We start from the raw sequence: 15,269 nt of genomic DNA, 5'->3' as shown, positions 1-15,269 counted from the left end.
AAAGATGAGATAAAAGAAATGAAATTATTAAGCTATTCAGTGTGATTTCTTTTATTCAATATTTTATCAGTTTTTAGGAAGTCAAATATTAACATTTGTTTCATAAATGTACATTGATTACATATATAGATGTATGTATTTATATATATTCTAAAACAAAGACAATTGGTGTTTAACATATAATGAAGCTCATCATTGGAATTTCCATCAGAATGCAATTGTAGAATGTGGATAGGTTATTTTGTGAAATATATAATATTACCATCCACTACATATCTTTGTACCAAACATGTTACATATAATTATGTAAACTGCACTAAAAAGTGCACAATAACTGCCACATTCATCATATATGATGCCCTGTAGTTCTAGTAATTAAACCAACTTTACTGACCTATAATTTATTGCTCTTATTGACAAACAATCCACAAACAGCTCCAGAATGTCAAAAATGTTATGATTCTTTCTTTGGATGACATTGATTATGAAAAAATAAAGTTTCCACAAAACTGAACTCATCAAATGGCTGAAGTTCTGCTCTCTATATTTTTTAATTGGTGATTTTGCTGAATGAGATGCCATAATTTGTATCAGCTGTGTATTGAGAAGTTCAGCAAAATAAGCCCATACAATATTGTCCTGTTTTACTATTTCAAGAGCGTCTGCCTTCACTCACACTTCTCTTTGTACAGTAAAACTTGCTCAAAACAGACCTGCATGGGACGTAAATAATTTTCCAAATTTGACAATCTTCCAGGTAAATTTTAATATAGTCTGACTCTATGTTATCTCTGACACTAATCTCAGCAAAGTTTTGTGTACCTGTCTTGAACAACTCATTCCTTACATAATGGAAAACTAAACTGTAGCATCGAAAAGCTTATGAGCAAATTTCTTTTGCAGGAAAGAGATAAAGAGAAGGATAGAGAAAAAGTAAAAAGTGACGAAAGAACGAGAAGTAGAAGCCGCAGTCGGAGCCACAGCAGGAGCCGAGAAGTGGTAGCTGGAGATGGAAAGACTGCAAATGTGAACAAGGAGCAGAGGCAGACGGCCCCCACATCATCTCCAACAGCTGAAGCTCACCACCACCATCACCAGCAGCCGCAGCAGCAGCAGCAGCAGCAGCAGCAAACTGCTTCCTCTACCGCGGACCGACTGGAGGTTACAGACGTTGCTGACAGGAACTCCTACCTCAGGTACGATGACATTTCTGATTAATAAACTGTTCGATATGGGGTGGGCCTGCAACCTACAAGTAATTATAAAGCATAGTTGTTGTCACTTAGAGCTATCAAACATTATTTTAGTTTTTGTTTATTGTGGCTGAAATTTCAAGTACTGCTAACTCTCTGGCAGGTATCTCAATTGCAAAGATACATAAATGCTAGCCCCAACAATACGCAGGATCTAGTTTTTACAGTACGCAGATACAAACAAAAATCACTACTATAATATATTTTTTTCATCTAACTTATTGTAATACCTGTCCACAGCTTATATACATTCTTTAAATGACACCGTTTTCAATTGTAACTATTACTATTTTTATTGCACTATCGCAATTTCAGCTTGTGTGCGCAATTATCAAGCATAAGATTTGATGTTGTGTTACAGCACAGAAGAAGGTTAAATGCAACTGCCTGAAACAGAAGCAACAATCCAGAGTGGGGCAGGGAAGGGAGAGGGAATTCAGGGAACAGGCGGGGCACGAGTCAACACTGCCTGGCAAAGCACGCAGCAACTAGATGAGGAGAGGAGGGGCCAGAAAGGGAACAGTAAAGGAACAGAGAAAGAGAAAAGACTGGTGGGTGCATTGTAGAGAGAAGTGCACAATGAGTGTGAGATAATGTGAATTGGGAGGAGGTGGTACAACAGAGGGGGCAGAAACTGTTGGTTGGAGGGTGTGAGGACAATAGCTTACTGTAGGTTGGGATCAGGATGATATCAGGAGTGGAGAAGTTAGCATAACTCAGCTCTCATCTCCGCAGTTCAGAAAAGCTGGTGATGGAATGAGAGAATCTAGATAGACCAGGTAGTGAAGTAGTGAAGCAGCCATTGAAATCAAGCATGTTATGTTCAGCAGTGTGGTCTATTTTGCCCTTGGCCACATTTTGTGGCAGCCATCATCCTGGTGGACAGCTGGTTGGTTGTCATACCAATAGAAAAAGCTGTGTAAAGATTGCAGGAGAGCTGGTATATGACATGGCTGCTTTTACAAGTGGCCTGGTGGCCAGGCTTCTGACAGGATAGGCTAAGCCTTTGACAGGACTGAAATAGGAAGTGCTGGGTGGGTGCACTGGGCAGGTCTTGCACCTGGGTCTTCCACAGAAATATGATCCTGTGGCAACAGGTTGGGACTGAGAGTGGCACACGGATGGGCTGGGACATGGAGGTTGGTTCACAACTGAACACCACTTTAGGAGAGATAGGAATGATCTTGGCTAGGATGTCCCTCATTTCAGGGCATGATAATAGACAACCAAAGTCTTGAAAGAGGACAAGGTTCAGTTGTTTCAGTCTGGGATGGTACCAGGTGATGGAGGAAGTGCTCCTTTGATTCTTGGAGTATTTGAAGGATTGGGAGATTGTGTGGGGATATAATATGGAAAATCTGTTTGTGGACTGTGTCTGGTAGATAATACTTGTCTGTTAAGGCCATTGTGAAACCTTCGGCATACTGGACAAGTGTGGTCTTCTCACTGCACTGAGAAAGACACAGGTGTACAGCCTGCCCATTCCACCCATCCAACACTTCATATTACAGTCCTGTCACAGGTTTGTCCTACACCATCAGTCATACACCAGCTTCCCTGCAACCATTGCACAGCTTTTTATATTGGTATGACTGTCAACCAGCTGTCCACCAGGATGAAAGACCACACCAAACTGTGGCCAAGAGCAAAGTGAACGATCCTGTGACCCAACATGCAGCTGAACATTGTTGTTGTTGTTGTTGTAGTCTTCAGTCCGGAGACTGGTTTGATGCAGCTCTCCATGCTACTCTATCCCGTGCAAGCTTCTTCATCTCCCAGTACCTACTGCAGCCTACATCCTTCTGAATCTGCTTAGTGTATTCATCTCTTGGTCTCCCTCTACGATTTTTACCCTCCACGCTGCCCTCCAATACTAACTTGGTGATCCCTCGATGTCTCAGAACATGTCCTACCAACCGATCCCTTCTTCTAGTCAAATTGCGCCACAAGCTTCTCTTCTCATCAATTCTATTCAATACTTCCTCATTAGTTATGTGATCTACCCATCTAATCTTCAGCATTCTTCTGTAGCACCACATTTCGAAAGCTTCTATTCTCTTCTTGTCCAAACTATTTATCATCCACATTTCACTTCCATACATGGCTACACTCCATACAAATACTTTCAAAAAATGACTTCCTGACACTTAAATCTATACTCGATGTTAACAATTTTTTCTTCTTCAGAAACACTTTCCTTGCCATTGCCTCCTTTACTACTTTAAGTGTCTCATTTCCTAATCTAATTCCCTCAGCATCACCTGACTTACTTCGACTACATTCCATTATCCTCATTTTGCTTTTGTTGATGTTCATCTTATACCCTCCTTTCAAGACACTGTCCATTCCGTTCAGCTGCTCTTCCAAGTCCTTTGCTGTCTCTGACAGAATTACAATGTCATGGTGAACCTCAAAGTTTTTATTTCTTCTCCATGGATTTTAATACCTACTCTGAACTTTTCTTTTGTTTCCTTATTGCTTGCTCAATATACAGATTGAATAACATCGGGGATAGGCTACAACCCTGTCTCACTCCCTTCCCAACCACAGCTTCCCTTTAGTGCCCCTCGACTCTTATAACTGCCATCTGATTTCTGTACAAATTGTAAATAGCCTTTTGCTCCCTGTATTTTACCCCTGCCACCTTCAGAATTTGAAAGAGAGTATTCCAATCAACATTGTCAAAAGCTTTCTCTAAGTCTACAAATGCTAGAAATGTATGTCTGCCTTTCCTTAATCTTCCTTCTAAGATAAGTCGTAAGGTCAGTATTGCCTCACGTCTTCCAACATTTCTACTGAATCCAAACTGATCTTCCCCGAGGTCGGCTTCTACCAGTTTTTCCATTCGTCTGTAAAGAATTCGCGTTAGTATTTTGGAGCTGTGACTTATTAAACTGATAGTTTGGTAATTTTCACATCTGTCAACACCTGCTTTCTTTGGGATTGGAATTATTATATTCTTCTTGAAGTCTGAGGGTATTTCGCCTGTCTCATACATTTTGCTCACCAGATGGTAGAGTTTTGTCAGGACTGACTCTCCCAAGGCTGTCAGTAATTCTAATGGAATGTTGTCTACTCCAGGGCCTTGTTTTGACTCATGTCTTTCAGTGCTCTGTCAAACTCTTTATGCAGTATCGTATCTCCCATTTCATCTTCATCTACATCCTCTTCCATTTCCATAATATTGTCCTCAAGTACATCGCCCTTGTATAGGCCCTCTATATACTCCTTCCACCTTTCTACTTTCCCTTCTTTGGTTAGAACTGGGTTTCCATCTGAGCTCTTGATATTCATGCAAGTGGTTCTCTTTTCTCCAAAGGTCTCTTTAATTTTCCTGTAAGCAGTATCTATTTTACCCCTAATGAGATAAGCCTCTACATCCTTACATTTCTCCTCTAGCCATTCCTGCTTAGCCATTTTGCACTTCCTGTCAATCTCATTTTTGAGATGTTTGTATTCCTTTTTGCCTGCTTCATTTACTGCATTTTTGTATTTTCTCCTTTCATCAATTAAATTCAATATTTCTTCTGTTACCCAAGGGCTTCTACTAGTCCTCGTCTTTTTACCTATTTGATCCTCTGCTGCCTTCACTATTTCATCCCTCAAAGCTACCCATTCTTCTACTACTGTATTTCTTTCCCCCATTCTTGTCACTTGTTCCCTTATGCTCTCCCTGAAACTCTGTACAACCTCTGGTTCTTTCAGTTTATCCAGATCCCATCTCCTAAAATTCCCATCTATTTGCAGTTTCTTCAGTTTTAATCTACAGTTCATAACCAATAGATTGTGGTCAGAGTCCACATCTGCCCCTGGATATGTCTTACAGTTTAAAACTTGATTCCTAAATCTCTGTCTTACCATTATATAATCTATCTGATACCTTTTAGTATCTCTAGGGTTCTTCCATGTATACAACCTTCTTTCATGATTCTTGAACCAAGTGTTAGCTATGTGCAAAATTCTACCAGACAGCTTCCTCTTTCATTTCATAGCCCCAATCCATATTCACCTACTATGTTTCCTGTTCTCCCTTTTCCTTCTGACAAATTCCAATCACCCATGACTATTAAATTTTCATCTCCCTTCACTACCTGAATAATTTCTTTTATCTCATCATATATTTCATCAATTTCTTCGTCATCTGCGGAACTACTTGGCATATAAACTTGAACTACTGTAGTCGGCATGGGTTTTGTGTCTTTCTTGGCCACAATAATGCGTTCACCATGCTGTTTGTAGTAGCTCACCCACACTCCTATTTTTTTATCCATTATTAAACCTACACCTGCATTACCCCTCTTTGCTTTTGTATTTATAACCCTGTATTCACCTGACCAAAAGTCTTGTTCCTCCTGCCACCGAACTTCACTAATTCCCACTATATCTAACTTTAACCTATCCATTTCCCTTTTTAAATTTTCTAACCTATCTGCCCAATTAAGGGATCTGACATTCCACACTCCGCTTGATTTTAATGGCTGCTTCACAAGTCAGCGCATATAGATCCTTGTGTCCAGCACCAGCTTTTCTAAACTGTGCAGATGGGAGTTGTCCTTACATTCTCCACTCCCAGAATCATTCCAGTCTCAACTTATGGTAATCCACTGTTCATACACCCTCCAACCTACAGTTTCCACATCCTCTGCTCTATCATCTCCTCCCAATTCATGTCTCCTCACACTCATTGTGACCTCTGCCAATGTATCCCACTGGTCTTCTTTTCCTTTATCTGCTTCTCTCCTCCCCCCCCCCCCCCTACCCCCTCCCACCACCCCCACTCTGCTCCCTCCCCCACAGCCTCCTGATGCAGTGCTTGGAAGTCTTGTCCTGCAACCATCTAGTCCATGCTCACTCTGCCAGGTGGTGCTGACTTCTCCTCCCCCCCCCCCCTTTCCCCCATGATTACCCATTACCCTTCCCCCTTTCCTGTCCCACTCCAGTTTTCTGCCTCTGTTTGACATGACACAATTGAATTCCATCCAGAGTGGTCCAAGAGAGTGGTCATCTGTGCACAAAGTGTGCTTGCCTGTGTGAATAAATGTGTGTTTTCCTCTCTGAAGAAGGCCTGTACCAAAAGGTCAGTGTGTAACTGTCTTTTCGTTGTGCCAGTCTGCAATTCAACATGCCATCTCTACAGGTCATACCAATCTATCCTTTTTCCTAAAGTGGTGTTCAGCTGTGAACCCACCTCCACGTCCCAGTCCATCCCTATGCACTCCCAGTCCCAACCTGTTGCCACAGGATCATACTTCTGTGGAAGACCCAGGTGTAAGACTTTCCCAGTCCATCCACCCAGCACTTCCTATTTCAGTCCATTAAAAGGCTTTTCCTAACCCATCAGAACCTGTGAAAGCAGCCAAGTCATATACCAGATATCGCCCCATCTTGGAGAAATTTCTGTAAACACTATAACATGCCACCACTACTTTGCCCTAAACACATTTTTAATAAGTTTATGTATTTTATTCCAAACTTTACTGCTGCTTTAGAGAGTTAATATTGTTTTAGAAGTGACACATAACAAATATGTTACATTGTACTTTGCTTGTCTAGGATATAATTTTGAGTTATGAGATCTTGGTACAAGTGTCAAATTGCAAATAAAAGCAATTTAACTCTGGAGTTTATTACAAAGAAAGAACTCATCAAAATACTGGACTATGGTCACTATAAATTACACCAAACAAGTATTGATTCAAAACTAAGAGTGTGATAATAATGAGCCATGACTGAACTAAAACTAAGAATGTGTTTAATAAGCCATCATTTACAGTCACAGTCATCATTGTATTTATTATGTGATAATGAAATCTTCTTGGCTGATAAGCCAAGCATTGTTGTTATCATCTTGTCACAATGTTTCAATAAGTTTACTACCTATCATTTTCAGATGAAAATTTTTGGGAGAAGATGTTACCATAGGATACACCAAAAAAGCTTGTAAACACCTTCTTAACAATCAATACATATCGTGCTGACAGACAGGGTGAGCAGCAATCTACAACTGTTTGCTGACGATGCTGTAGTGTATGGAAAAATATCATCATTCCGTGACTGTAGGAGGATACATGATGGCTTAGATGGAATTTCTGATTGATGTGATGAATGGCAGGTCGCTCTAAATGTCAAAAAATATAAGTTAATGCAAGTGATTAGGGAAAACAATCCTGTAATGTTGGAATATGGTATTAGTAGTCTGATGCTTGATTCAGCCACATCAGTTAAATATCTTAGCATAATGTTGCAAAGCAATATCAAATGGAATGAACATGTAAGGGCAGTAGTAAGGAAGGTGAATGGTTGACTTTGATTAATTGGGAGAATTTTATGAAACTGTAGCTCATGTATAAAGGAGACCACGTATAGGAAGCTAGTGTGACCCATTCTTGAGTACTGCTTGAGCGTTTGGGATCTCATTAGGTTGTGTTAAAGGAAGACATCCAGCCAATTCAGAGGCATCCTGCTAGATTCATTACTGGTAGGTTTAGTCAGAATGCACATACTACAAAGAAACACACTGTGCTTTTTCTAGCGGACAGCCATGGAAGAAAGCTAGCAAATATTCTACAGGATGTGAATACGGATCTTCGTGCAACTGGCATCGTAAAACCTGGTGCGAGGACAGAAAATATTGTTGAAGGCATCTCAGAACACAAGAATACAACAAGGGACAGTGACTTTGTTGTTTGTGTGACTGGTGCAAATGATGTAGCACATAATGAAGCCAAAAAGTGTATAACAAGTTTGAAAATTTTTTTAGATGTAAGTAATGTGGAAAACACTATTATTGTGGTGATACCTCATAGACATGACTTGATCTATAATTCATGTGTTAACAAAGAGATTCGTAAAACAAATATTAAAATCAAACAACTATGTTCCATTTATGCTAAATGTAATGTAGTGGATATTAGTAGACTTGAAAGAAATTTGCACACTGAACATGGTGAGCATTTAAATTACCATGGGAAAACATTTTTGTGTCAGGAGATAAACAAAGTTGTAAATGAAATACGAGCAAGCAGCAGACTTGTCTTAAAAGACAGTCCCACAGAGAATGACTGTACACCTCCTTTTTTAGAGAAAATGACATTACAGATGAAGGAAAGTTAGAAACCACATTAAGTGGAAACTGCAACAGTCTAATTCCTTCAGATAATTGTGAAATCCCAGATCATGTAGCGAAAATAAATGAATACAGAAGGTACTGTGAAAGTAGAATACCATTGTGTAGCAGTGACAGTTTCCTCCTCCTTCATATAAAAGGTACAATCTCTTAGGTGTAAAATCAATGAATTACCATACTGGCTCGATAAAATCAGTGTTCTATGCATCAATGAACACTGGATGAAAGACACTGAAATAGACTTGTGTGTTCCTCTGGGATATTCGTTAGTTACAAGCTACTGCAGAAAAGTATTACACACAGTGGGGTCTCAATATATGTCAAAAGTGACTTTGAATTGCATTACTCAGTTATAGACCTTAGTAGAATATGCCTTGAAGCTACAATAGAAGTAGCCGGTGTGGTAATGCATGAACAGAAAACTGTAATTGTCTCAATCTATCGAATCCCAGGCACTGATGAGATAGTATTTATGGAAAAAATTAATACTTTAATATTGTTGTTGTCAAAATACACTCCTGGAAATTGAAATGAGAACACCGTGAATTCATTGTCCCAGGAAGGGGAAACTTTATTGACACATTCCTGGGGTCAGATACATCACATGATCACACTGACAGAACCACAGGCACATGGACGCAGGCAACAGAGCATGCACAATGTCGGCACTAGTGCAGTGTATATCCACCTTTCGCAGCAATGCAGGATGCTATTCTCCCATGGAGATGATCGTAGAGATGCTGGATGTAGTCCTGTGGAACAGCTTGCCATGCCATTTCCACCTTGCGCCTCAGTTGGACCAGCGTTTGTGCTGGACGTGCAGACTGCGTGAGACGACGCTTCATCCAGTCCCAAACATGCTCAATGGGGGACAGATCCGGAGATCTTGCTGGCCAGGGTAGTTGACTTACACCTTCTAGAGCACGTTGGGTGGCACGGGATACATGCAGACGTGCATTCTCCTGTTGGAACAGCAAGTTCCCTTGCCGGTCTAGGAATGGTAGAACGATGGGTTCGATGACGGTTTGGATGTACCGTGCACTATTCAGTGTCCCCTCGACGATCACCAGAGATGTACAGCCAGTGTAGGAGATCGCTCCCCACACCATGATGCCGGGTGTTGGCCCTGTGTGCCTCGGTCGTATGCAGTCCCGATTGTGGCACTCACCTGCACGGCGCCAAACACGCATACGACCATCATTGGCACCAAGGCAGAAGAGACTCTCATCGCTGAAGACGACACGTCTCCATTCATCCCTCCATTCACACCTGTCATGAAATCACTGGAGGTGGGCTGCACGATGTTGGGGCGTGAGCGGAAGACGGCCTAACGGTGTGCGGGACTGTAGCCCAGCTTCATGGAGACGGTTGCGAATGGTCCTCGCCAATACCCCAGGAGCAACAGTGTCCCTAATTTGCTGGGAAGTGGCGGTGCGGTCCCCTACGGCACTGCGTAGGATCCTACGGTCTTGGCGTGCATCCGTGCGTCGCTGTGGTCCAGTCCCAGATCGACGGGCACGTGCACCTTCCGCGGGCCACTGGCGACAACATCGATGTACTGTGGAGACCTCACGTCCCACATGTTGAGCAATTCGGCGGTACGTCCACGCGGCCTCCCGCATGCCCACTATACGCCCTCGCTCAAAGTCCGTCAACTGCACATACAGTTCACGTCCACGCTGTCGCGGCATGCTACCAGTGTTAAAGACTGCGATGGAGCTCCATATGCCACGGCAAACTGGCTGACACTGACGGCGGCGGTGCACAAATGCTGCGCAGCTAGCGCCATTCAACGGCCAACACCGTGGTTCCTCGTGTGTCCGCTGTGCCGTGCATGTGATCATTGCTTGTACAGCCCTCTCGCAGTGTCCGGAGCAAGTATGGTGGGTCTGACATACCGGTGTCAATGTGTTCTTTTTTCCATTTCCAGGAGTGTATAAACAGCATAGAATTGTAATTGTAGGTGATATTAACATTGGTATAAGGGCAAAGAGAAAAAATGTAATTCATATGATTAACACTCTGAAGTCATTAAACTATTACTGTCTCGATGAAAAACCCACTAGACTGTAAGCATGCCTTGATAACATAATTAGCAATGTACAAAGAGACTCCATACAATGTGATGTAATAGAATTAGGAATATCAGATCATGCAGGGCTATGGCTTCAAATAGAAAAGATAGCCTTCAGTTCTACAGAGAGAGAAGTGACATATAGAATTCTAGGTGAATCCAATGTAAAAAAAATGATAAACCAGTTAAAAGAAATGGATTGGACTCATGTAATGGATAACAAGAAAACAATTAATAAATGTTTTTCCATTTTCCTGACAGAGATCAAGCATATAGTAGAAATGACATGCCCCTTGGTAACCAAAAGGTACCAGAGTAATATTACTCATAATCAACAAAATACCAACAAATGGTACACCCCACAACTTAACAAACTCAAAATACTACTGATGATTATGAAAGACAAATCTCATAACAGCGATAGGGACAAGGAAAATTACACTAAAATGAGAAACCTTTACAGATTAGAAATAAAAAATGCTAAGTGCTGCGCAAATGACGAATATATTTTAAACTCTAAAAATAAATGTAAAGCGGCCTGGACTGTCATTAAAAGGGAAATAAATAATACCAATAAAGAAAAGAGTATCTCTATTGACTGCAATATTCTCAATGAATATTTTGTAATTAGCATCACCACCCCACCCATCAATTGTGCCTCTGATGCAGAAGCATTGCTCACTTGTGCAAAACAGACAAGAAGTGAAAAGTTCACTTGGACCCGAATCACATTAAATGATATTCACAAGTCAATAAACAAATTAAGTATTTCCAAAACAGAAGATTATTATGGACTCAGTAATCTCATCATTAAATGTCTAGCAAAAGAAATTGAAATGCCACTTCCCTCACTATCAAACAGAGTACTTGATGAAGGAATATTCCCCGACTGTCTTAAGCTCACAGTTACATTGCCTGTGTATAAAAAAGGTGAAAGAAACCTCCCAAATAACTACAGACCCATTTCAATAGTACCAATCATATCCAAGTTAGTAGAAAATTGTGTGCATAAGCAGATATACAGGTATTTTGAAACCAACAATATTTTAATTGAACAACAGTTTGGCTTCAGGTCACACCTATCAACTGTAAAAGCAGTAGAAGCTTTGGTAAGGAATGTTTATGAAGGGTATGAAAAAAGGGTATCAATGTCTGGAACACTTATTGACCTAAGTAAAGCTTTTGACTCGGTGTCGCATGACATACTCATCAAAAAATTAAAATACTATGGCATTGAAGATGGCACACTCTGACTATTCAGACAAGATGCAGAGGCACTTAGTTATTCATTTTTCCCTCGTTCTATTTGTGAGTGTGACAGGAAAGGAAATGACTAGTAGTTGTACAAGGTACCCTCTGCAGCACACCATACAGTGGCTTTGGAGCGTGTATGGAGATGCTTTGCATCCTTATTATCTTACAACTAAGTTTACTATACACAAACCATAATTCAGTAAATTACATGTCACAGTTGTTAACTCAATCTTCATTAAATAAATTATCATGAAATTCTTCCATAAAATCTGCAATGTTGTTCATGCAATTTTAATATTGTTTTTGTTTTATGAAATTTCTTGCTTGAGTCATTTAACCATGTTTTGCATTAATTAATGCATTTTTATATGATAAAGGAAAACAATGAAATATCTGTCCCTGTCTCTTATTGTTATTATTATTATTATTATTATTATTATTATTATTTATTATTATTGTTGTTATAAATTATCCTTGAACTCACATTTTAAGTCAGAAGAAAATAAAATATCAGAAGTTCCAATTGTTTATTCATATAAGTATGTTATTGTAAAAACTGTAAAATGACAACTAATGGGAAGAAAATATGCAATAGTAATGGGTTGTTCATTAAATGTTTAGATCATGTGCTATAATAAATTATAACCAGACTTAGGGAATTGCATTTTAACACTCATTACATGTGTATTTTGTAAATATTTTACTGAAAATTTAATAATTATTTTCATTTATATTGTTTTGTTTCCACAGTGACTCTTCTTATGAATTTCCCAATTCATATTCGATAGATACTAGTGATTATTCGGATGGTCTGAAGCCAATGAAGCCATTTGGTATGGACCTGGATGTGACCAGTAACAGGAGTAGCATCATTTCTCAGGTAGGTTGGCTATTGCTGAATCAAAAGTGTGGTCTTAATGTGTGTTACAACACTGCAAGGAGACAGATTGGTTGGCCAGTGTTACCTTCAGGAGGCAAAATTCAAACTACTGCCAACAAAAATTTAAAATCAGGAAAAAATCTATTCCTAGTTTTTGCAAGTATTTGCTCTTTCCTAAGGATGAATGAATAAATGACTGATAAAGGTTGAAAAGGAGAGGCATGTTAGTTACTGCCACCAAGCAGCACTGTTGTTACACTGGACTCACATTCAAGAGGAGAATGGTTGAGGTCTATGTCCAACCATCCAGATTTAGGTTTTCTGTAATTTCCCTAAATGATTTCAGGCAAGTGCCGAGATGGTTCCTGTGAAAGGGCATGGCCAGTTTACTGCCTCATTGTTGGAACAATCTAAGCATGAGCTCCATCTCGAATGGTCTCAATGGCAATGGGATATTAAACACTAATCGTCCTCCGTTCTCCCTCCATCCCTCCCTTCCTCTCTAATGTCTCTCCATTCACGTTTGTTGTTTCTTCTCACCCTTCTGAAGGTAAATTTGAGCCAGACAGTCTGTCTCCTGGTAAGCTTAGTTTTTTTTTTTTTAGTCATCATGAGGTTTCAGGCCTATGAATCAACATGTTAAGGACACATATGTGTCAAGAACCACAATGTTCTGCTGGTTCTGGTTCTTTACTGTGATATCTGGTGGTGAAGTAAAGTCTGATTGAGAATCAACACTTCCTATTATTTAATCTTGTTTACCTCAGTATTTCAGCACTTTCACCAAAATTTTCTGATTAAACTTCTTTTCTCAAAGTGCTGTAGCTACTGCTGGCAGTTAAGAGTACAAGTCCAACATCCAACTCTTCAAATAAAGGCAACACATCTCATCAACAACATCTTGTATACTGCACTCTATTTACAATAACTGTGCATTACAAAAGTGTTACATTTTGCAGAACATCACAAAAACATTGGTGTGGACAAAGTCCAAAAACATTCTGTCTTCATTAACAGATGTAAGTTGAATGTATCTGTATAACAAGTTTTCTCTTGTCCATGTGACATCATAGGCATTGTCATGGCCATTCTTCATCTATGGCCTGCACTATATCCCCAAGGCAAGAACCACCTAAGCCCTGGGATACTGTGAATGTGGTATGATGTTTATTATTTTCCTTGCTTACAGATATGCTGTGTCCATCCATAGATTGTCTACTACATTACGAAAATAAACTTTTTATGACAGTAATCATTCATATGTTTGAAAAATGCTAGTGAAAGACATAACTTCGGGAGAAGTGACATGTTACATTGCAGAATATAAGGCATATATAACATGAGTACAGTACCTAATGGCTAGAAAATCCATGAAGAATGGGAATTTATCACAAATCATTTTTCACTAAATCTATTTATAGCTGTAAAATCAATTTAGATAACTATGCAACACATAAAAAGTCACTTAATCAGGTTGTAATGCAGGTAAACACTGAGGCACTGAATGCTTAAGAAGCACATAAACAAGGCCAAAGTTTACAGAATGAATGTTCACTCTCCAGCAGTGTGTTCACTCATTTGAAACTTTCTGCAGATTAAAACTGTGTGCCAGACTGGGACTTGAACATGGCCTTTTGCAGACAAGTGCTCTGCTGACCAACTTACCTGAGCACGACTTGTGAAATGCCATTGCAGTTTTACTTCCACCAGAGTGCTCTGCTGACTGAACTGACTTTGCACTTCAAATGTGAAGCTGCAATGGCAGATTGTGAGCCATGCTCAGATACCTCTGTCAGTAGAGAACCTGCCTGCAAAAGTAAAAGTCCTAGATTCAAGTCCTGTTTGGGTACAATCTGCTGAAAACTTTTCAGTGTTGGAAATGCTGTTAAATATTTTGACAAAATCTTTGTTCAAAGATGCGTTCGCACACACACACACACACACACACACACACACACACACACACACACACACACACACGCGCAAACACACACACACACACACACACACACACACACACACACACACACACACAAAGCTCTACACTGTCTCAGTTTCATAAAAGGAAGGAGGGGGTTGGAGGGAAGGGAGATAACAGCTGGGAGGGAACAATTGCAGAGAAACATGACATTGGTGAGCATGTGGCATACAATTAAGTGGAGGAGTGTCTTTGGAGGAGGAGCCAAAACACAGGAAGATGGAGCTTATGGAGTGGAGCGTGTGAATTTAAATTAATGAACTGAAGTGGGAGCAGATGTTGAGGCCATAAGGATTGCAAAATCAAAGGGTACTTTGTGGACATAATTCCCATCTATGTGGTTCAGGGAAGTTGGTATTGGAGAGAGGATCCAGATGGCACATAGCACTCAGCAGGACCAGGTGATTCAAAAAGAAGGAACTGATTTCAGTTGTTTATTACATACAAAGAAACACATTGTAAATGTCACTGGATAGAGGAAGGTTTAAAGTTTTGACACACCTGTGCTATGGTTTATTTGTAGCAACATGGTAAATATACCACAATGCAAATCATTTTGTATGTTGGAATTTGCATGAAGTCAATTTATTCTTCAAGGGCAACTTGCATTCCACTGTCAATTCAGGAAGGAGCCACCAGTGCACAAGCAGGTTTATGACTGGCACACAAAATTCTTGGAAGTTCGTTATGTATATGCAAAGGGA

The 15,269-nt window shown here is 40.0% G+C and overlaps 1 protein-coding gene across 1 annotated transcript in view; it reads left to right on the top strand.

Annotated features, from left to right (window-relative positions):
- LOC126291536 (protein PRRC2A-like) overlaps positions 1-15,269 on the top strand; it is a 695,341-nt gene that overhangs the window by 624,491 nt on the left and 55,581 nt on the right. Inside the window, exons 21-22 of the mRNA XM_049985037.1 lie at positions 904-1,196; positions 12,458-12,587. Coding sequence (XP_049840994.1) covers positions 904-1,196; positions 12,458-12,587 — 423 coding nt within the window. The remainder of the gene's footprint in view (positions 1-903; positions 1,197-12,457; positions 12,588-15,269) is intronic.

The sequence above is a fragment of the Schistocerca gregaria genome, chromosome 9, assembly GCF_023897955.1.
Source record: "Schistocerca gregaria isolate iqSchGreg1 chromosome 9, iqSchGreg1.2, whole genome shotgun sequence".
Taxonomy (NCBI): Eukaryota; Metazoa; Arthropoda; class Insecta; order Orthoptera; family Acrididae; genus Schistocerca; species Schistocerca gregaria.
This window is presented reverse-complemented; position numbering and strand designations above follow the sequence as displayed.